Source organism: Scardinius erythrophthalmus (genome assembly GCF_964197995.2).
Source record: "Scardinius erythrophthalmus genome assembly, chromosome: 10".
In the NCBI taxonomy this organism is placed as follows: Eukaryota; Metazoa; Chordata; class Actinopteri; order Cypriniformes; family Leuciscidae; genus Scardinius; species Scardinius erythrophthalmus.
In genome coordinates this window covers 41,454,119-41,478,848 of record NC_138230.1, presented here as the reverse complement: position 1 = coordinate 41,478,848, position 24,730 = coordinate 41,454,119, and the positions used below count along the sequence as shown (strand labels likewise).

General features: G+C 40.6%; 1 protein-coding gene across 2 annotated transcripts in view; it reads right to left on the bottom strand.

Moving 5' to 3' along the window:
• The window catches only part of tinagl1 (tubulointerstitial nephritis antigen-like 1), a 52,029-nt gene that overhangs the window by 2,617 nt on the left and 24,682 nt on the right, over nt 1–24,730 (bottom strand). For both annotated transcript variants that reach the window (XM_081377120.1, XM_081377121.1), the window contains exons 4-11: nt 20,965–21,057; nt 20,760–20,874; nt 12,974–13,097; nt 12,690–12,840; nt 10,947–11,127; nt 9,722–9,767; nt 8,692–8,815; nt 24–69 (exon numbers count right to left, since the gene is read on the bottom strand). In XM_081377120.1, the coding sequence (XP_081233246.1) occupies nt 24–69; nt 8,692–8,815; nt 9,722–9,767; nt 10,947–11,127; nt 12,690–12,840; nt 12,974–13,097; nt 20,760–20,874; nt 20,965–21,057 (880 nt within the window). The remainder of the gene's footprint in view (nt 1–23; nt 70–8,691; nt 8,816–9,721; nt 9,768–10,946; nt 11,128–12,689; nt 12,841–12,973; nt 13,098–20,759; nt 20,875–20,964; nt 21,058–24,730) is intronic.

Sequence of the window (24,730 nt, the reverse complement as noted above, 5' to 3'; positions counted from 1 at the left end):
CTGAGATGGATATCAGTTCTCACCCAGTATTTGTGCGTTCTGCCATTGTAGTCTCTCTCCTCTCCCCATCTGAAAAAACGCAATAAAAATCAATGTGCTATTGTGCATTCACTGAACATTAGTATTCAAATCAACTCTCTAAGAATAGGAATCTTTTTTTTTTTGGAGAAAGGGAAAATTTACACATCCAACCAAAGCTACAAAAGCAGGGTTTTTTTTTATTACCCAAGTTCAATCAATTTCTTAATCAGTATTTTAGTCAGTATAATATTATTACATATTTGACTTATTTTATATATGATACAATGTTTATATTTATTTATTTATGTAGTTAATTTTGTTTATTTTTCTAACCAAATACATTTTTTTGTCTTGTACAGCTTGTACAAGACAAAAAAATGGGATAAGAAAGATATGCTTAATTCAATTATATATATATATATAATTAAATATGTTTTTACCGCAAAAAAAGGGTGAAAATATTGATTTTAGCAGTGAGGAATATTTCAACTCTATAAAAAAATATAACAATATTATAATATATTTATTTTTAGAATTAATTTAATTTTTCTTACAACATACAGTAGGCAAATTGTTTTATTTCATGCTAACTATATATATATATAGTGAATTTATGTTAATTTAAGGATGCTTTTACTGGAAAACAAGATGAGAATATTTTAGCAGCGAGGAATAATCACATCTGAGAGCTTTCAACTTGAAAAAACAAATAACATAAAAAATTCTTCGAAAACCAAAGAACATCCAGCAAACGGTGCAGTGGACATGTTCTCCTGAGGAGATGAACTGTGTCCACTTCTCAGAGGAAGGGCGTGAGCATCAGGAAGCAGCACACACACACACACACACCCTTACATCTCCTCAAGTCAACAACAACCCGATGGGTTGAACCTTCACCATGCCAAGAACTTCCTCTTGCTTCTCCGTTGACCCTTCAGGATCCTTTCATCTGAGCTGAGAATATTCAGCTCTTCAGTCACTACATGCATCAAGGGGCCTTTATTTGTACATGTAGAAAGTCTGGAATAAATATAGTTTAGTCCTCGTCTATTCCAAGGGAAGTTTTCCATCAGACCTGGGAACATTTCATTCTGTTCCAAAATAATTCTTATCTGCCTTCCATCCCCACAGAGGGGAATCGGTATTCAGTACACTCGGACAACAAACAAAAGCACCTAAAAAAGCGATGTGCCCTCATATAACATGGGAGAGTTGAAGGGTCAGAACCAATGACTGTGTGTTTGGTGCAGCTCAGACCTCTATACGCTCTTATCTCACCATGTGTTCTGTCCTTGGCTTTGGACAATAACACACATACCACTGCTTCTGACCTGTGCTGGGTTTAGGCCTCTCTGTCTGCATTGAACAATGCCATTTCCATTACACTGGACATCAATGAGCTCTCCACAAACTTTCCCAGGCCCCGGGCTTAGCCGAATGCACCACGGTGGGATTTCCCCGTAAAAACAGTGCGGCTGTCCCCCGTACGTTAACTCCACAGGCCTATACAGCGTCCTCTGAACGTCTAGAGCAGCGCGAGAACCGCAGCGTCAGCGAGTGACAGGAGGCCGGGAGAAAAGCCGGGGTTCAGACAGACTCACCGTCACCAGTGAAGCATGTCACACTCGCAGACACCAGCGGCAGGTCAGACCGGGTTACCAGAGACATACCTGGAGAACATGACCTGACCCTCGGGAACTCAACTAGCACTGTCTGGGAGAGACTAAGAGCACATTCATGCACATCAACACGCACGCTTGTTTGAGAAATGCTTCTTTTTTTGTAGAGACTGCATTTAAATCCAATCAATACAAAATTAAATATTGCCCCCATGCCAAAAATGTTAAATGAATGTTACTTTGAATATTTTAGATCTTTTTGATGTGAATGTTGAATGAACATGTTCTTCGTAAATCAGTAAATGATTGGTAATTGATGAGAAAACTATTCTAGTGGACTCTATTGAGGAGAGGCTAGTTGAGGATCACTGCGCAGTGCTATTAGTGTGTGTTACGTGTGACTGTGCGAAACCAGACAAAGGTTTTGAGGTGCGCGTGTCTGGAAAGGAAGGCCAGTCATCCAGGTGTTTTGTCTGCTAGCAACAAAGAAAAACATGTCTGAAAGGCCTTGATGTCTCTCTAAAAGAGTTCGTCTCAAATATTTCCCTTCAAGGCAAGTCAGTTCAGGGCCATGATGGTGAAGAATGTGGAAAGTAGAAAATAATATGGGGTTAGAAAAAACTATATATAAATGCTATTTATTTTTCTTACCCCATTGGCATATTGTTTTATCTCTTTTAGCATAAATCAGCAAAATTTGGTGAGGTAAATGAAGAAAAATAAGTTGAATTCCAGATACATTTTCAAAGAAATAAGTGTTAATACTTTACTTTTTTAGCTTCTTATGTAAATTTATGTTAATTTTGAATGTTATACTGGAATATTTACTCCTGAGAACTTTCAACTCGCACCCAAAAACAAATCATGGAAAAAATCTGCTCAGGAGCAGCAGAAATCAGACAAAAACTCCAATATATATATATATATATATATATATAATGTGTCTTTAGCTGCAATCATGCTAAAAATAGTATTAAAGGGGGGGGGAATTACGGTTTCATGCATACTGAGTTTTTTACACTGTTAAAGAGTTGGATTCCCATGCTAAACATGGTCAAAGTTTCAAAAGTTAAGTTGTACGTTTGAAGGAGAATTTTTGTTCCAAAAATTGTCCTTCCGCACTCGTAAAACAGAGCAAGAGAGTGAAAGCAGTTCGCCATCAAAGCGCCCTGCCCGGCTTTTGGGAAGTCAGTGTCACCAAAGAAGTGTGTTTTTGGTTCTGTTTCATTCTTACTGACCGCCAGAGGCAGTGTAATCGCTGCGCCAGCTAAGATAGGTCGAGTAAATATACCAACAAAGTCACGTTGCGTGACGTATGCTGAGCCCTGGAGGATATAGGCTACAGTAGCTCAGCAATCTACCTCTTTCGCTTTCTCGCCTCTTTGAGATAGGTTCTATTCATTGTATTGGATTGGATATTTTCGCGCTGTCAAGTGCAGCTTATTAGAGCAGCGAGATTCGTCCTCACAAGCTGTGACAGCGCGCATCTACAAGATTTTGGATTACTTTACAACACTTGGTGAGTTATATCACTTTATCGGTAACACTTTGTGCCTCTCGGTGCAATCCGGTGGCGTGTGTTTACTGCACCTATATTAACGGTCTCCCGTTGATCTAACGTAACGTTTTCTCGGAGTGTTGTTTTCTTTCCTTGAATGCAATTTACCTTTATGGTTCCTCGGTTCTATCCGCCGACCATTTTAAACGCTTAATATTTTCTTTTACTTGTTGAATATTACCTGTCGGTTCTCCGAGGTAATTATTTTATTTATTTATTATTATTCTCATTCCGCTTAACTTAACCTTACGGTTCACCGAGGGTGTTAGCGAGTAATGATGGCTAACAGCTCGATCGCCACTGGTTTCCCAATGGCTTGTAAGCTGTGCCCTAATCATCTTCTCCCTGACGACGGTCATGACATCTGCCCGTCGTGTTTGGGCGTTCAACATCTGCGAGAGGCTCTCACGGACCCGTGCATGCACTGTAGCCTTTTGCCTATGTCGGAACGACAGCTCCGTCTTGCCGAGTTAGACCCTAATTCCACGGTGAAACTTGGGCAGGTAACAGATGTAGCCCCTTCGCGCACTCGAAAACGCCGTGCCTCGGCGGCAGCTGGTGCTCCCCTCCCATCTAAAAAGGCCAAATCGCGAGACGATGTACATTCACATGTTGAAAAAGGCTCACTTTCTATGACGGTATCGCCACTTTCTTCTGAGATGGCAGAGCTGAAACGCCTGCTTCACTCGCTTCAGCCTGGCACATGTGCTCCGCCTGTAAAGATGACACAGGAGGATGAAAATGTTCAAAGTCGGGAAGAGTCTCTTGTCTCCCCTTGTTTTTCCCATCATTCTGAGTTCGATGTGCTTTCTACAAGTGCTTCAGATTAATTTTTTCACGATCATGGGGATACTTTGAAGGTTGCTGCACAACCTTCACCTCAGGCTGTTCTCACTGGTTACCCAGCAGCAGAGGGGTCTAGTGGGGGGTCTGTTCAGTCGTCTGGACAGGCCCAGCCCTCCTCCGATGATACTTTGGCTGTGCTTCGAATGGCAGTTGCTCGTTTGGGACTTGATGAGTCACCTGCACAATCTGCCCAAACAAATGTGTTTTTCAGACAGACCACAGCTTCAACCTCTTTTGCCATGCCACCATGCAAGGATTTTGTGGCTGAATTCTCAGATGCTCTCACCGGTTCTGGTCCGCCTAAGCGGTGCCCAAAGACTGCTCGAATGCTAGCATCCATGGCTGGAGCAGATTCTATCGGGGTGGGTCGCGCTCCGGAAATTGAGCAGCCTGTGGCAGCTTTGGTGGTGTCTCCTGATGAGGCTCTACGTGGGAACGTACGATGTCCCAGTGCGCAATGCGGTCGTACGGATTCCTTACTTAAAAAGGCATATGAGTCAGTTGCCTACATTGCCGAGCAGAAAATACAATCTGCCAGTTACTCCTTGCTACCACCAGTACGCTCAAACCGGCAAATGCGGATCCCTCGGTTTCACAATTTCTGCAAACTGCTCTGTTGACTACAGGCCATGTGACACGCGAACTGGGTAATCTAACAGCCACGCTTCTGGCTGCCCGCCGTCAGGTGTGGCTTGCCCAAGCACGACTGCCGGAGGACTGTAAAAAGACATTGAGAGACCTTCCTTTTGTTCCCGGGCATCTTTTCGGTCCAAATGTCCTGGAACTGTTAGAAAAAAGAGTTAAATTGTCTGAAGCCACTCGCCAACTAACACAGGTGCAGCGCAACCCTACGTTTAGGATGCCAGCGGTTCAGACCCGACAGCACTATGCCCCAATGGAGCAACGTTTCCGACAACACGCTACACCTCAGTCACACCCCCCTCAAAGACCTCGTGTTCCTGGAGATGCAAGAGTTTTTCGCCCACCTCATCGACCATTTCCAGGGGGACCCCGTCAGCGCCCCCCCGCAAACACAAAAAATCGCACACATAAAGCCTGAGAAAGTCAGGCCGGCGGTCGATCGTTTTTCTATAGATCAGTTGGAGTACTGGAGATCAAACACAGCAGACCCCTGGGTGCTGGAGACTCTGAGCAGGGGATATACTCTACAGTTTCGACGCCGGCCTCCCGGATTCTCAAAAATTGTTCCTACAATTGTCAGAGATGCGGTTCGCGCAAAGGCTCTCTCTCTGGAAATTCGTTCACTGTTAGAGAAAGGAGCCATAGAAAAGGTCCATCCCCTCGTTCAGGGAGACGGGTTCTATTCAACTTATTTTCTTGTTCCAAAGAAGGACGGTGGTTTCCGTCCAATTCTCGACCTGAGGTTTCTGAATTTGTTCCTGAAGGTCCTTCCTTTTTGAATGCTGCGCACAGCCGACGTTCTTCGGTCTGTGACTGCAGACGATTGGTTTGTAAGCGTCGACCTGAAAGACGCATACTTTCACGTCCCAATTGCTGTACATCACAGGAAGTTTCTACGTTTCAGTTTTCGGAATCAAGCTTACCAATTCAAAGTACTACCCTTCGGCCTTTCCCTTGCTCCTCGCGTCTTTACAAGGTGTGTGAGCGCAGCTCTGTCTCCTCTTTGGATGAGAGGAATGCGCATCCTTCCTTATTTGGACGACTGGCTTGTCTGTGCCCCAACAGAGCGGCAGGCAGTACAAGACTCCAGAATGCTTTTGAGTCATGTGCAGAAGCTAGGGTTTTCTGTGAACGAGAAAAAGAGCCGTCTGATTCCATCACAGACCACTACGTTCATAGGAATGACCCTGAATTCCTGTCTAATGTCTGCCACCCTGTCTCAGGAACATGTGACAAACATTCTGCAACTTTTGGCTCGCTTTCGCCCGGGAGTGTCTTTACAGTACGAGGTGGTCCTACGACTGATAGGCATGTTAACAGCGGCTACTGTGGTGATCCCCCTGGGTCTACTCCACCTCAGACCACTCCAGTTATGGAACAACAGTCTGCGGCTAGATCCCACCAGACACCGCCATCGACTGGTTATCATTTCTCACCGTTGCATATGTGCGTTGAAGCGGTGGAGACAGTTAGAGTTTCTGAAGGCGGGGGTGACACTGGGTGTTGTTTCCTCTCGTCGGGAGTTGGTCACAACAGATGCTTCCCTCACAGGATGGGGGGCAACGTGGAATCGGAGAGGTATTTGCGGGCGTTGGACACCGATCCAGGCCACAGAACATATCAACCTGCTAGAGCTGAGGGCGGTGTTTTTGGCCCTAAAGTACTTCATGCCGGTTCTGGCAGGCCGCCATGTTCTCGTTCGGTCCGACAATACCTCAACAGTGTTCCATCTGAACCACCAGGGCGGCACAAGATCCCGCAGGTCTCTACGGTTGACTCACGAGATTCTGACATGGTGTCAGCCACGACTCGCTTCACTGAGAGCAGCTCATATTCCAGGAGTATGCAACCAGACAGCAGATGCTCTTTCTAGGGATCAAGTACATCCAGGAGAATGGAGGCTTCATCCAGTTGTAGTCCAGGAGATCTGGCTAAGATTTGGAAGGGCAGAGGTGGATCTCTTTGCTTCAGAGATGAACACCCACTGCCGATTATGGTTTGCAAGGACAGAAGTGTCCAGTCCTTTGGGCCAGGATGCACTGTCTCACGAATGGCCGAACTGCCTGCTGTATGCGTTTCCTCCTATCCCTCTGTTGTGGGAGACATTGCACAGGATCTCCCTGCGCAAACACAGAGTGTTACTTGTGGCACCTCGGTGGCCAGCCAGACCATGGTTTCCTTTGTTGCTGAGACTTCTGACGGGAAACCCTTGGAAGCTTCCCCCCAGAAAGGACCTCCTCTCCCAACTGGAGGCCAGTGTTTGGCACCCGAACCCGGCTCGTCTGCAGCTTTGGGTCTGGCCATTGGGCTAAACCCTTCCCTGGAGCATTGTGATCCTGCTGTTATTCACACCATCTCTAATGCTAGGGCTTCTTCCACACGGCAGATTTATGCTTCTCGTTGGAAGCTTTTTTCTGTATGGTGTGAGGAACAAGGACTCGTTCCTGCAACGTGTGGCATTCCGAGTATTTTAAGATTTCTTCAACGTTTACTGGAAGAAGAAAAAGCAGCTTCCACGCTGAAAGTGTACGTTGCTGCTATTTCTGCATATCATGTTCCAGTTGGTGGATCTTCTCTTGGCTCTCACAGTCTTGTCTGCAGTTTTCTGAAGGGTGCACGCCGTCTGAACCCTGCTCGGAATCCTAATTTTCCTGTGTGGGATTTGTCACTCGTGCTTAATTTCCTGGGCTCACCCCAGTTTGAGCCCTTGCAAAGCATTGACATTAAATGGCTGTCTTTGAAGACTTCTTTTTTGTTAGCTATTGCTACTGCAAAACGAGTTAGTGAGTTGCACGCACTGTCTGTTGACAAACTATGTTTGCGTTGGTTACCGGATGACTCCGGGGTGGTTCTACGACCAAATCCTTCTTTTCTTCCGAAGGTTCTTCTTCCTCAGTTCATAAATCAGCAAATCGAACTGGCCTCTTTTCAGACTTCTTCAGAGTCTGATCCAAGTGCCCAACTTTTGTGCCCTGTCCGTGCCTTGAAATATTATGTGAACTCTACTGCTCAGATTAGACAGTCAGACCAGCTATTTGTCTGCTATGGTGGTGTGAAGAAAGGTGCTCCAGTGTCGAAGCAAAGGTTGTCGAACTGGATAGTGGAGACAATTACGTTGGCCTACAAGGCAGCAGGAAGACCTTTGCCCTGTGGACTAACTGTAGCCTATATCCTCCAGGGCTCAGCATACGTCACGCAACGTGACTTTGTTGGTATATTTACTCGACCTATCTTAGCTGGCGCAGCGATTATCCATAGTGTTTACACTGCCTCTGGCGGTCATCCAGAATTCACAGAACCACAGTTACATACGTAACTAGCTTTGCCAGGGCAAGACAACCCTGCACAGATTCCCAAAGAACCCGGCGTTAAGGCACCCGTGGATGGAGTTTGTTTTCCTGAGCATAAACGGAGTTGTGTAAGGCTGTTGTTCCCTGCATTTCGACGATGATTGTTTTATAAACAAAGCCCAGATCGTCTAATGCTTAAGGGTCGAGCAGTCACAATGATAAAGGTTCGCGGTCGTGCGTTGGAACGGTGAGTAAAACTGTTGAACAAATGTCTCTGTGTGTTGTTAGCTCGGCGCGTTAGCACAGCTTTAGCCTCGTTTTTTTCCGGAAAGACTCGGTACAGCCAATCTTTCAATTAAAAATATAATAAAACAAAAGACTTTTTGGAGATATGAAGGATGCAATATTACTCTATAGGTACTCAAGATTAACAGGAGATTGAGTGAAAATGAGCATTTCACCCCCCCTTTAATATATTTGTTATTTTTATGCATTTGGCAGACGCTTTTATCCAAGGCGACTTACATTGCATTTCAAGGTACACATTTTACATTCTTATCAGTTCTTGCTTTCCCTGGGAATCGAACCCATGACCCCAACGCACTACTGATTAAGCTACAGGAAAGCATAATTGTTAAACTATTTCTGAATTTTTTTCCCTTTTTTTTGATACACTTCCATTAGAGATGAGAAGTTCCACAATGCTGGGACTTACCCTATTATCCTGACAGAGTGCGTTGCATGTTTGCGGTACTGTGACGGTCTGTGATAATTGACATCTGTATGTCTGTAAATTCCACTCTTGTACACAAAGAAATCCTCGTGGACCTCCATGATGGCTAGAAAGGGGAAAACAAACATAACACAAACCCATTATGCACAGTTTTTAATCCATACAATGCAAATTACAGTAGTACAGACCTTCATACGTCATTGAATCAATATTTAAAAGCTGATTTAAAAGCCCAATTATGTAATATTCCTCAAGCTCACCCAAACATCTTGTTCCCTTGCAGATAAAAGTGAGATCAAAGTTGCTGCTGCTAATTGTACTGGAGTTCAAAAGAGCTCAACTTCATATGGCATAAAGGACAATTGCTTAAACTCAAGAGGGCCTGGGACAAAATTTGTATGGGTGGGTACCTGCCGCAACCCTCTCGAGGACGACCCTGCTGGCGTGACAAGTAAAACCAGTAAAGCTCAATGTTCTGGAAGACACTGCATTATGGGAACTACCTGCACCTCCTTACACTTTGGGTTTTTCCAGACATTAGTAGGAGATCATCATCAGTAAACAGAGCCTAATGATCACACACACTCCAGCACATTAAGATCTTTTCATCTCCTGTTTCTCAATATAAGCCAGAGGTTAGGCAGAATTTTTGCCAAGATTAGCAGTAAAATATGGCGCAAATCCAGGGTTCCCTCCTGTACAATACAACAGAACACTGGCACGGGATCACGGAACAGCTCTGAACAACACAAGAACACACACACACCCTCATCATATTACCCTAGGGGACTTTTCTCAAGAATTCACTGCATATATGAGGAGTTTAGGCCTTTTGTCCAAACTAAGCGCTCTGTGGGCGTCTACAACATCCATGGTGACTAATACGACATAGATTGATCGTTGCTGACTGCATTAACAGTTATTAGACATGTGCTTTTTACTATTCTTATCCTCTGGCTCACAGTATTGGACAAGCACACACACAGACACACACTTCTGGAGAAATCCATACCTTGCACGGGGCCATTATCCATAATCTCTTTCCTAATCTCATTCTCCTGTGAGTGGAAAAGCAGAATCAACATGTCAAGTGAGTTCAGTTAGTGAGAATAATGTTGCATACTGTATAAACTGAGAGTGAATCATGTTATGAAATTAATGTTTTAAATATGATGCTTAGGTAAAAACATCTTAATGAACATAATAAACAGTCATCCTTCCACATATTATTACGATGATTTTTTTAATTGTTCACCGCATTCCTTTGTCCCATCTGTGAACGATATACAATCGAAAACACGCCTGGAGACATGTATATGTAATGAAAACTATGCATAAAGAGAGACAAATGTGTGGTAAGATACAGCTCAGGGAGAGAATACATTCAACCATGACATGACTACTAATGTAATGCCTCTCCAGACAGTTTATTCAATTATTCTTCCCTTTGGCTTTGAGTTGAAGTGTTTTGACTGATGAAGAAATTGAGAGCAGAAATGCACTGATGCTTTAACCATTGGTATTATGCAGGCAGAGGTCTGTGTGTTTTATTGAGAGTGTAATGTCAGAACATGTTAGATGTCATAAACTTGTTTTCGCTTTTTTAAAGAGGACCTATTATGCTTTTTTTACATAGTCAACTTTCTTTAGTGTGTGATTTTGCAGTTATAAAAAAGATCTGCAAAGCACAAAGTCACTCAAAGTGAGTTATTCTCTATATCAAAGTCAGTGTTTCTGAACTCCCTGAAACGCCTCCATTGTACTCTTGAGTTTTCTTCCGGGAACGAAGACGTCACAATATTCCTCATTTAAATAATTCCCGTCCATATGCTAAATAAAGGGGCGGGGCCTGGTTGAGTTAGCAGTGTGTTGAAACTTGCGGTTATGGTAAGGGGCGGGACATTTCCCAAACACGCTCGAAGCGGTTGACCAATCACAGCACACTAATCCATCCGACCAATCAGAGCACATTGTGCTTTTCAGAAGGAGGGGCTTCATAGAGACAGGAACTAAACAGAGCGTTACTGACAGACTGGGAAGAGAGGAGCTGCAACAATGGAGAATATGTGAAATATGAGAATATATGTCTATTCTCGTAGACCCTAAAAACAAAATCAACTTTGTAAAAGGGCATAATAGGTCCTCTTTAAAACAAAAAAACAGTATTATGTAAGATAATAAGACTATTGTCATTTTCTGCAGTGTAGTGTCTTGATTCCAGGGGTCAGGTGACTTACATTGGAGGACAGTCTGTACGGTGGGGTCGACTGATAGACATCATTGTGGTAGCTGTGGCTGTTGGGACAGTGCGCTGTGGCCTGCCTCTTCCCCCGGCCCACCGCTCGAGTTTGCATCATACAGTGAGCCACTTCAGCGGGGGTTTGCTGGGAGAAGGGGTAACACTCCTCAGTCACTACCCTGACAGAAAAACACAGAGACAGATACTTGAACCATAAAGATTGTCTGGCTTCAAATAATATTAATACTTTTTTTTTTTTTTTTGAGCAATTCAAGTTAGTAATAAGTTTGTGAAATGGAAATATAACATTCAATATATTGACCTTCAAAGCCACTTTGTAATAAGGAAATGTGTTTAATTCTTCATTTAGGGTCTTTTGTCAGCCAATATTGATATATGCAATTTTCTGACTTATTCATCAGCATTAAGTTGATTACAATGTTCACCAAGGCTATATTTATTTGATAGCAAATACAGTAAAAACATGAATGTAATTTATTCCTGTGATCAAAGCTGAATTTTCAGCATCATTACTCCAGTCTTCAGTGTCACATGATCCTTCAGAAATCACTCTAATATGATGATTTGCTACTCAAGAAACATTTCTTATTATTATCGCTGTTGATGTGTTGAAGTATTATTTGTCAAATGCACACTGAAGGGGGTGGATTGGAATCCACTGTTGCTTCAATGTATATGTAATGAGTGATTATAATCAAGGTATTAATCAATATTTTTCCTTCTAAATATCAAATGAGTTGATTGACTTCTCTGGAGATTTTACTTTGTTATAGAAGTTACCAGTGTGATTACTGAAATGTTCTTTTCATGTATTCTCTAATGTCTGTATTTGATATCTGAATGCAGTAACAGTGCTTACTCATTTAGCCCGGCTTCCAGAAATGAAATAGGGACTTGTTTTGTGTTTGAGAAAGGTCTTCAACGTGTTAAAACATATAGGGGTCATTGAAGCCAATAGTTTAATGGACCATTTCTTTGTAAAAAAGTGTTGCTCTCCTTGAGATAAAGAACGCATTATCTTGATGTTTTGACAGGACTCTCCTGTTTATAGATAGAGACTGGCCAAATCAAACCTTGGAATAGCTGTGTGGAAGTGTGTATGTTAGTCTTTTTGGTTACAGGTTAAGGAACCACTGGCATTATTGGAGATTGACAGACAGTTGTTGACTGAACAGTTGTTGTTCTGGACAGGCTGGCGCCCAGCAACCCAAATCTGCGATCTGGAAGGTCACGACATGCCTAACTTCAGGATCCGAGTGTCAGCTGCATAATCAAGATATACTTCAGTCTATCTGTATATGTGTGGAAAATGACTATGTTTATCTATTTCTTTGCCAATAAGAAACTGCAACCTGAGGCAAGGACGTAGCTTAGACCTTGGTGAAGGGTATAACTGCTGTGTGTGTGTGTGTGTGTGTGTGTGTGTGTGTGGTGTAGGGTATAACTGCTGTGTGTGTGTGTGTGGTGTAGGGTATAACTGCTGTGATCTTTGTAACTGTACTGTAAGCGGGTCGGCCTACGAACTCATATGTGAGTCTTGAAGCTGACTTCTGCTGATGAAACTGCAAACCATCTTCAGTAAAAAAAAATTTCAATTTGTTATAAGTCTGACTCCAGGTCTTCTTTCAAACATCTGGTCCTTGGGTCCTAATCTGTTACCCCCTAACAACACCATAGATGCTTAGATTAGATGTTGTGTGTAAAACATGCAGTGAATTACCCTCTTCTCCTCAGGTACCACCAGGCCCCGTCGATACGCCCCCCGGCGCACCCGTCCTGATGACGCTTGTCACAGGAGATCAGATTCTGAGGCGAGAGCTGAGGGGTCATGTGACCCATTGACTGAATCGAGATCCGGTCTGATGCAACAGCTAGGAGTGAATCACATATGAGTGACAGGACAGATGCACTGCATTAGCGGTATTATATACAGTAACATATACACAACACTGTACTCTGCAGTGTTCTTCTGCTGTGGTCTGTGTCATGTTTTCTCTGACTCACCTGCAGTTGAGAAAGCCCAGGATGCATTGCAGTTCCCCTGGTCCAATGGCTCATGGATTTTCCCTGGCCATTTATTCACTGCATTGAAGTTACTTGGCAGATGATCGTTTCCATTCATATTCATCTGCAGAACATAAAGCAAGATTGAATGTGTTTTTTTCCTTCACATAAAGTGTCTTTTTGTGACGTAATGGTACTATTTGGCATAGAAGACATGAACAACACAGAATTAAAGATTTCCATAAATTCATCCATGTTGTGATTATGAGTGATTTTGGTGGCATAATATAATTATTTCCATATGTGTTCTCTTTCACAGGGTCAGTGGATGGACGAGAGCCTGTCTGAGTCTCCAAAGTCCAAGGTTTACAGGAGCAAAATACTACACAGCCTTATTGTGGTTATATAACGATGATTTGTTCATTTTGTGAGTTTTTGGAATTATCTCAATGGAAATCCTAGGGAATAACTTTCTTTTCTGTTCCATCAATAATAAAAAAAAGTCAAAGTAAACATCCCAGTAACATCCTTTATTATTACAAAGGCTCACTTTATACCTGGTTTTAATATCTGTCTCAGGTGATTCGATAACAAGTGGTCAGCTGACACACATTACCATTTACAAATGGTATTTACAATACAGTAATATTGTGAAATATTATTAACATTTTTCCATTTTAAAATATTAAAAAATTGCTTTAATCCTGATGTCAGAGCTGAATTTTCAGCATCATTACTCCAGTCTTCAGTGTCACATGATCCTTCAGAAATCATTATGATACGTTGATTTGCTGCTTAAGAAACATTTCTGATTGTTATCAATGTCATATTTTTGTGGAAACTGTAATATTTTTTTTTCCCTTTATTTGAAAAAATAAATCTTTTGTGACATTATAAATGTCTTTACTGTCACTTTTGGTAAACTGAATGCAAGCGTGCTGAATACTAAGTGTTGCGTCAGTTCTAGCAGGTCACGTTAGTCAAGCTCGCATCAGCTGACTCTCAGCTGATCCACGTCTACCTATAGGAATACGTTGCCTATCACTGTATACATATATAAGCTCCTTCAGTATTATCAGGAGCTATCGCGTTTCTCAGGAGCGAATTACCCTCCTCCCTCTACAGCTCCTCCTCTCGCCAGACAGGATTTGGCATTCTGATTCCCCCTGAATCAGACTAAAATTCTCTATTTATGTTGTAAAAAAATAAAAAATGAATGATTTCTGCAATACATTCATGTTGGTTCTGTTCTGTTTACCCTAAGTGGGGTTATCGCTGCTCTCCCTGATCTTATCAATGCTAGACTGTGTGGATGCGAAGGGAGTGCTTGCCCAGAACAAGAACCATACCGCCAATCCAGACTGTCTGCTAATTGTTAATCATATTCGACGATAGTGGTCCTGACAGAAAAAAGTATTTATAAAATCCTACTGACCCCAAATTTTGAACGGTAAATACATCTCCTGTGACCACTTATGATCATACTTCATCGAAGGGAGGGTCTCTGAATGTATGACTTTATGCATTCATTATATCTAGTGTATTGATGTAGATCAAGTACAAAAAAAAAAAAAAGCTGAGAAAAGTCACTGTTCCTCCCAAATGTATTGGACCCTGTTTACACCTGTGATTAACCATCCACTTATGATCGAACAGACCAAAACTGATGTTAATAGCAGGAGGGAACATATAACCCTAAACTTAAAGGGATATTTCCCCGCTGGAAAGATGAATGTGTATTTAAATTGGGTCATTTATGTAGTAGAAATGTGAAATTATTTGAGAAGTTGGTGCCTTCTAGACTGAGAAAAGCCTTAAAATGTATTTTTGGCTCATGTGGATGAAAGACAAGAACTCCCAGAATGCACTTGCTTCGCTGCCCTACGAGGACATTCCCAAGCCACGCCTACCGGTTACAGAGGGCAGTATCGGGAGAAATGATACAACTAGGCTACTAGTCGACTCGAAATTTGAAAAGACGGCGTTTTATGGTGAGATCCCCCTATGGGCGGGTTGAAGACATGCGGGACGATCTCCTCCTACTGGCTGGAGTCTCTCGCCTTTGGACAAAAAAGCCTTCGATGCTATGCTTCGATGACGCTAAATAAACCAAAAAAATTTCCAGACACACAATACAGAAATCTCTCGTCTCAGGGGGACATGAGGGAGTGAAGTCATTCAAAAATACTACCGGGTTTCTACTGATACAAAGCTTAATGCTAATCGGTGAAGTATCCCTTTAACTTTAACTCTGTAATGCAGAGGCATATTCATGCTTGTCTTACATCTCCCAAATGTATAAGACCCTAGAATTCTTGTGTCATATTTTGCATCCCAAGGATTCATAAGTCCTGGATGAGGAATGCATTAGCACTTTGTGTGCCTCTCCCTCTTTGGTAATGCACAGCAGCTTGTTGCCGTCCTCCTACATTCCAGCCTGTGATATCGTCATGATTCTCCCTGACAACTAGCAGATATGATCCCTGGAATGCAGGTGCTTGTCAAGTGACCGCCGCTGCAGTGGTAAATCGTGGTGGTTAAAGGGCCCCTGAAGGGCCACGTCTCGCAGCAACACTTGACCCAATGGGGAACGCGAGCAATCGCACTGAGCAAAGACAATACACCAATGAGAAAGTGTGTGCGGCACTCAGTCCACTCATTAGTGTGCATGTCGAGTGGGTTTTAGGCAGATAGAGGCTTTATAAAAGGCCCAGGCTCGACAGGTGGAGACGTGTTGGAGAATGTGGGATGGAGAGTAAAGAGAAAAGGGGAAGTGGAGGTGGGCTACGGCACCACAGCGGTTTCTTCTTAAGTTGAGACGCTTTAGTTGATATCATACGGAAAATCCGCTATAGATATGTTACTAGTATCTGATTTCGTAAATAGTTCGCTTTTGAATATAAAAATGTATACACAATGTAGAGTACTTGCTCTGGCCCTTGTTTTGGATGATTGTTTTAAAGGTCCCGTTCTATGCCCCTTTTCACAAGATGTAAAATAGGTCTCTGATGTCCCCAGAGTGTGTATGTGAAGTTTGAGCTCAAAATACCCAACAGATCATTTTTTACAGCATGTTTAAATTGACATTTTTTGGGGCTCAGAAAAACGAGCCGTTTCAGTGTGTCCCCTTTAAATGCAAATGAGGTGCTGCTGGACGACACAGGGGGCGGAGCTTCATGAGCTCGTGCTCAGTCTGTCAGGACAAATTCATTTCACGGAATGATGATAATATCAGAAACTCTCAGTAACGGTGTTCATTTCGAGTCGGACAATAATGCCTACAGAGTCAGAGTGCTGTATAGAGATGAAACAGGTATGGTTTAGTAGTTTAATTACGGTTATTATAACGTATTTGTCATCTGCTTGTATTATTTATTAATAGCCTACAAGTCTGCTGTCTGAATGATGATCAAACATGTACTGATGAGTATAATAAAGTTTATTGTACATCACACAAAAGATGAAGCGTCAGTTTTACTTCAGAAAATCACCGTAAGAGCTGAGTAAACACAGTAGCCTAAGTTATAAGAAGTGCGCAAATAGCCAGTAGAGTTGAGGGAGCATTCCTGTGGGCGGAGGTTAGTCAAGAAACGGTTCTGGTGATGTCACCAATGCAGGATGTAGAGGGATGTAGTCCAATCGAGCCGTTTTTTGTAGTCAACTTCTGTTGAATAAAATATCTCGCTTGGCATTGAACTTTGAGCTTTATAATTTTACAGATATTATTTATGCTCTAACAGCAACATTACACACTAACTAAAGTTTGAAACATGGAATCGCATGCAACGGGACCTTTAAATACTCAAAAAATTTACTTGTAAAAAAATACTTGTAAAAATTGGACATGAATGCTCTCTCAAGTCGTATTTACCACTGAGAGGCTCTGGGATAATCTTGATACTATAAAAATATATAAAATATAATACAAAACAATCACCTTTTTTTCAGGCTTCTGATTGGCCAACACGGCTTTTGGTCAGGGTTATATCGCCACCTGTTGGTTTGGCATGCTCTTGACAGCGCTTCCTAGCGTGTTTTTGCATTTTCATGTGAAATTTTTTTAACCGTGCTTGTGTGGACGAGATTTTTTTTAGGATATATAAGAATACCCGTGTACGTGTGGACTAGGCGTTAGTCAGAGTTGTCCCACCACAGTAAAAAGGTCACAGTTATTATTGTACTATTATTGTTAAATATTAAACAGTGACCTTAGTGTTTTGTATATTGGTACTTTGTTAACTTTGTTAAAGGGGAGATTTATTTATATTTTGGGTCTGTTTAATTTTTGTTAAGTCTTAAGTCTTTGATTTTTGTATGGACTGTTTGGAAATGATCTTCGTTAGATCTGGTATTGTTTACAACGTCTTGTCACAAGACACAAAATTTGTTAAAGTGGAGCATATTTACTGTACATATGAATGTTTATTTGAAGCATATTATGCTTTATACACAACAAAAATAGCCTGTATTTGACAGAAATTCCAGAATTCTAGATATTGAATTTAGATATTATTACAGTGAATGTTTATATGGTTGTCACTGAATGGGACACTAAATATCATTTTGGCTTTAATAATGATTTTCCAGAAAAATTGGCAAGAATAAAAATGGTGTCCTGTTCTTTCAGACAACAAAGCACAGAGCAACGAGCTCGTAATCACGACTTCAGAAGTGGGAAGTACACTTCCGATAGCACGTAATGGCAGAATAAATACGCAGAGAGAAACTGAAAGCCTCAGTGAGCCACATCAAATAGCACACATCCAGACAGACACATCCAGGATTCATTCACTGTACCATAATGCATTGCAACCAGCTGATGCACAGTAAAGATCAAACAACAGACTGATTTCCGAATGATTCTCTTATTCTTGCTTTGCTGATTCCTAACAGCACACTGCATTACACAGAAGACCGTTGCACAGAGCGTGAGAACAGACAATCAGAGAGCCGTCGATGGGCATAAACAGATGAATAAAGAGATTATTCTACATACTTGATTATGACTGGTCAGTCGTGGGGCACTCTGGGCTAGCTTCATTTCTCAGTCAACTCAAATTAATGTTCTGTTCATTTCTTTATTTAGTAAGCAGCCATGAAATAAATAGATATTTAACATGGCAAATCAAAAAAAAAAAATTTTTGTCTAAAATAATACGATTTTTTTGAATACAATGATCAAAATACAAAATACAATTTTGATAATTGTATCAAAATTAGAGGTGGGCATAGATTAATGTTTTTAATCTAGATTAATCTAGATTAATTTTGAAATTAATCTAGATTAATCTAGATTAAAATGGCTCATTTGAATTCTGCCGAAGGCATTCAGAATATGTGTGCTAGCCAAATAATGCCTATAAAAGTAAGTCTTTGAGAACGGGATTCTCAAGCCAGGTGGCGCATTAGACCAGGGGCTCATCTCCTGTTTCCAAAATGCATCACAAACTGCTTGAGAAAGCTGTTCTACTCATAGACTGTAAAAGGTTACTTCTGTACTGTTACTGTCCGTAGGCAACATTAGGTAGGCCTATGTTATTATCAACTACTATAGGCTATCAATTAGGGATGGGCGATATGGCCTAAAATCCATATTGTGATATACATTGCAGCCTCTTGCGATAACGATATACAGTATATTATAATAAAACCATTTCAGAACAGGTTACACAGACCCTGCTAAACAACTGCTAATTTTTTTTTAAAGGGTATATGTAGTTTTGAGAACATATATTGTGCAAAACTGTATACAACATAATTTTGCAGATAAATAACATTTAAGTACACTAGCTGCAGAGATCCTAAGTAGGTCTAATGTTTATTATAGCTTTGAGCTAATGAAACCCCAAATTTAAAGTTATAATACTGTCTAACTGATGTCTTTTCAGTTAAAAAGAAACACAACGATTCTTAAAATCGGGCGTAGACAGAGATTATGTGTTAACGTTACATATTGGAATGAGAATAATACGCGCGCGCTGGTATTCATATCATGTTTCGTTTTGAATTTGAGGTGGTAGAACGGATTAGTCGTGTGTTAACTAATGGGCCTTTCACACAGGACGCGGTATGCGCGGCGCTGCGCTATAAAATCCATTCATTTCAATGGCCTGCACCGCGCAAGGACGTTTTGTTGCTGCGTCGACCAAAGCGCAAGCGCAGCGGTGCGCATCATTGGCGTGCTCACGCGCACGCCGCGGTCAAAGTTCAAAATAGTTCAACTTTTGCCGCTGCGCTCTGTGACGATTACCAGCGCGGCCAATAGAATCGGGGGATCCAAACAAGCACGGAAATCAAAATGGATGAACGGTTAGTAGTGTGTATATATATAATTTGTTTTTTAGTTTCAGGTTTAATGTTTGAATAAATGTTTTATTCTAAAAAAGAGCTGACTTCATGATTCTTGTTTTGATTCAGATATTAAAGTATATAAAATCGCGTTGTATCTAGGGCAACGCTGAACCCAGCGGCAAGCGCCGCGCATACCGCGTCCTGTGTGAAAGGCCCATTACCGAACCGTTATGAGCCCATTACCTTCGTTGTGAGCACGCCAATGATGCGCACCGCTGCGCTTGCGCTTTGGTCGACGCAGCAACAAAACGTCCTTGCGCGGTGCAGGCCATTGAAATGAATGGATTTTATAGCGCAGCGCCGCGCATACCGCGTCCTGTGTGAAAGGCCCATTACCCCACACACGGATAGTTTGCTGCTGTTTGTCGGACGGCTTAAATCCGGACCAAGTCCAAATAATAGATGTTGCGGCTTTCACTTTCAGCCGTGTTTACTTAAGATGACGACGAATATGCGTTGCAGCCGGGTTTACCTCGAGGCCGCGGGTAGATTGCGTCATCATAGCTTGTGTAGTAGAGCCATCTCCCAACCCAATTTGGGGAATAGATTAACGGCGATATTTTTTTTATCGCGCGATAAGAGTCTCGCGTTAACGCAGCGCGTTAACGCCGATAACGGCCCACCACTAATCAAAATACAATTTTTTTTTTAAGCATATACTACTGTTCAAAGGTTTCGGGTCAGTAAAAACAAAATATTTGAAAGAAAGAATACTTTTATGCAGCAAGAACACATTAAATTGATCAAAAGCAACAGTAAGACATTTATAATGTTACAAAAGATTTTTATTTCAAATAAATGCTTTCTATTCATCAAACAATCCTGAAAAAAAAATGATCATGTGGTTTCCACAAAACTATTAAGCTGTTCAACTGTTTTCAACATTGATAATAATAAGCAATGTTTCTTGAACAGAGCATATTAGAATGACTTCTGAAGGATCATGTGATACTTAAGCCTAGAGTAATGATGCTGAAAATTCAGCTTTGATCACATGAAAAATGTTAAAATGAAGTAAAATAGGAAACAGTAATAATATTTCCCAATATTACTGTTTTTTACTGTATTTTTGATCAAATAAATGCAGGCATGGTGAGAAAGAGGCTTCTTTAAAAAATAAATAAATAAAAAAGTGAAAAAAATCTTACTGACCCAAACTTTTGATTGTGTAAATCTCACAAAATATCTGTATATTTGTGTGTAAAACAACAATAACAAAAACCTAATTTAAGAAATAGTCTCAGAAATCAAGCAAATGTATCTTGTTTTAAGAATGTGTAGTTATTTTTAGTGGAAAATAAGACCAAGTAAACTCTTTCAGGATAACACATGACGTTTCTGACCGCCTGACTACATATTAACCCTTTACCTAACGGTTACTTATTTACACTAATAGAAGATGTCTTGATACTGACCGGCTGCAGAAGACTCTCACCTGCATCTCATTCATGTTCATGACGGCCCGTGAGGGGCGTTGTGTGCCCAGCCGATACCGCAGACCCTCGTCCAGGGTCATACCCCAGAACTGACTGTAGTTTGCTGCCCTCCAACTGGAGAGATAACAGATAGAGAGTGAGTAGGAGAGAGGAAAATGTGTGCATTAGTTATATAAAAACACAAGATGGGATCCTGATGCTCACCCGTAGCTTCTCCTGTTGATTTCTTGGATCATGTCATTCTCTATCAGACAGGCGTGATCCTCACATTCCCAGCGCCCATTCTGACCACATGTACTGTGGGAGACAAATTAAAAAAAACTGTTAGTGAACAGATCTGTAAACTTTCCATACAAATAGGCTACGTAATAAGGCCTAGAAAAAAAATGAACAATTTATTTTTTACCAAACAGTCAGTGACTGGAAATGATCTTCATAAAATGTTTCTTGTCAATCTCAGGATGAAATAGTAAATATGATATAATTTTCTATTCATTTGATACAAGGTTTACCATTTTAAGGGTCAGATTTATTAAACAGGGCTAATTAGCGTGAGACAACAATCATATAAAGGCATTGCGGGGAGTGGAAAGTTCTGCGGCTGATCTACTGACAATGTGCAAATTAAAGAACAGCTCATTTCTATAATGACCAACACAATTCACCAAGAGCAGCACAACTATTGAAGCACTTCAAGAGCAAAATGGGTAAGACGGCATTAAATAATGGCGCAGGTACCAGTAAATTAACTTCCACAAACAATGTTGCGTGATTAATTTAAATACTCTCCTCTTGTAAATTTTCTTAAAGGGAAACTCCTATAAATGCATATTCAATAAGGTCAGCTGCAAAAATAACTCTCCACACCTTTTCAGAGTGTCTTTAGTAAATCCTGACAGTAGTTTTTTAACACCAAAGGGGGGGTTGTCCTGGAAGTAAATCTGGCCCTTAACTGTTTTAAATATTAATGGTTTAAAATCCTTTATTTAACAAATAAACTCTTACAACGTCATAATTTTGACATTATCAATCGAATAGTCAAGAAGGTTAAGATGTCTTTGGAGGTCACAATTTTAAGTGTGGGATACAAACATGTTATGTGTTCCCTCATCCTTCCCTCGTTTATGTGGTTGTAATAAAAAAAAGTAACAAATCCTTCCCTCGTGGGTCAATTTGACCCCCTTAGGAATGAATGGAATGCGAGGAATGCTACATAGAAAAAACTTTACCAAAAAAAGGGTTTTATAATATCTACATGGATATCTGAATGCATCCTGCAGAGATAAACTCAAGAACTGACTTTAGGACCCAGTGGAACAGCTCATTTGCTCCATATAGAGCTATAAAGGGGTACGTGAGACATTTTGAGCTGGTTATCCATGTATTTGTAGAGTTATTTTGAATTTAAGTTGAAAGAATGAGAAGAATGTGCTTAAATTATATAATTCATTGTATTCTAGTATTGTAATTCACAAATCTAGTCATTTAAAAGGTACAAAAAATGTCAAAAATCTCCAAAAACATTGCATTGAAAAATAAAAATAAATATTATCAACATAAAATAAATAAATACATACATTTTATGGGTCATTTTCGGGTCATTTTGACCCGCGAGGAATGGTTTGTCACAGGATGCAAACTGTTTAAAACATTTTATGACAAGTCATGGGAGCGTATTTGTGGAAAGTGACAGTCCCTGACTTTAAAACCCCTCATTGTTTCTTCCACTGACCGTGGCGTTTCTGAGCACTGAAGTAACTTCGAGATTAACTTTTAGAATAATAAACAATATGGTGTGTTTATATAAGTGTTTTAAAACAGAGAAGGGAAATGTAGACAGACGTCAGACCAAACCAATGAAGTTGTTCAGGCATATTCTACATTTGAGACACAAAACAAGAGGAATGAAATGAGCGAGAGAGTGTGTGTGAGAGAGGCCTGTGAGCCTTTTAAGGCTGCAGCTCTTGAAGAAATATCCATTTTTAGTCAGTCTGAGTGAGGAGAGGAGGTTCAATAGGCTTGACGTATGAGAGGAACATGGATTAAAAGAGGAAGAGCAGAGCTGCTGCTGAGGCTTTACTAGAGAGTCACGAGGAGGAGAGTAGAATTAAAGTGCCCCATTATGCTGTTTTCAGATACTACCTTTCATATAGTGTGTGAATGTAAAAGGTCTGCAAAGTTCAACAAATTTGCATAATGCCAGCCTATGGTCTTCATTGGCCTTGCCCTCAAACCCTGTAATTGTAGCGCGTTGTCGACATGTCGAGAAGACGCTGTTTTCTGAGCTGCAAACCCACTATAATGCACTTCCAAAGGTTGAAGACTCGAATTGATTCGGTAAAACCGATGCCATATTTTCAGTACGTATCACTGTGTATCAAGTGCTGAGGAAGAGCTGAAATTCAGATATGGTCAGAGCCGGATTAACGCAAAGGCAAACTAGGCACGTGCCTAGGGCCCGATTGGCGGGATGGGGCCCAGACAGAGGGACAAAAAAAAAAAAAAAAAAAAAAAAAATTAAATGTCCTATCTACAATTTATTTCAAAATGTAGCCTATTAATCAACTAAAAATAGTGACGATGTTTATCTTAACCATAGACTGTTACATTACGTCACATTAACGCCAGCCCATGACTGTAGAGGCGCCAGCCAGTTTAGTCCGAGGGGACGTCAGAGGCGATCAGAGGCGGTCAACGAACGCATCCATCAGGTGCTGAGTGCGAAGCAAAAGCAGAAATAGGCACGCAAAGAAGCACAGCTCGTAATGCAGGTCATCGATTTTGGTGTGATTGCAATGTATTTTAAATATAAACTTGTGGGATACTGTAGATCAGCGTCATTTCTGGAAAAACCATTCACCGCTTTATGAGTTTAAAAGAGCGCGAGCGTCATTAACGTGCCCAGACGCGACGCTTTGAATTTGCGCGTACAATCAATGAATAACATCGCGTCCAGAGCTGACTAGTAAAAAAGCTACAAAAGTAAAAGACAAGACGTTTGTATTCAAAGTTAAAAAACCAACACACTGCAACATTTTTAAATGTTTCAAATAAAAGATCTCATATGGGTCTATCTTCTATATTCTGATGCTGATGATTAGATAATACCCTGACATCAAAGCCTATAGGAATATTAGTTTAGATTTTTTTTCCTGCTCAGTAGCGATCGTGTCTTTCTCTTCCACTTGATTTGTGTATAGCATATTTAAGGTAGCAATGCAATACATAATAACATATTACTGATATTAATAATATGACAATATCTGCAGTCAATATTGATTAAATGGGAGGGAAAAATCCTGCCCATAACGCAGAAAAATGATAAAAGCACGTTCATGTTCATCTACTGAAGTGGTATTCTGGAACTGTGAATAAACTGAATAAAACAGCAAAATAACAACAATAACAATAACATCTTCATTAAACAAAAAAAGAGATTAGCTTAGATAAAGTTTGATAGGCTACCAGTAAAAAGTCTGGACCCATTACTATTTTTAATGTTTTTGAAAGAAGTTTATTATTATGCTACAAGCCTGCATTTATTTGATCAAAAATACAGAAAAAAAACAGGAATATTCAGCAAGGATGTGTTAAATTTATAAAAGTGATATTGAAGACTTTTTTAAAACAACTTTTTAATAATCAAAGAATCATGAAAAAAAGTATCACATGTTATAAAATAAATATTAAGCACCATTTCTAACATTTGATAATAAATCAGAATATTATAAAGTTTTCTGAAGGATCACGTGACACTAAATTCAGCTTTGCATCACAGAAATATATTTTAAAGTATAGCCTAGTAAAATAGAAAACCATTATTTTAAATTGTAATAATATTTCACTATATTATTTTTCTGTATTTTTGATCAAATAAATCCAGGCTTGATGAGCATAAGAGACTTCTTTCAAAAACATTACAAATAGTAATTTGTCCAAACTTATGTACTGTGTAAGTAAAAATATACTA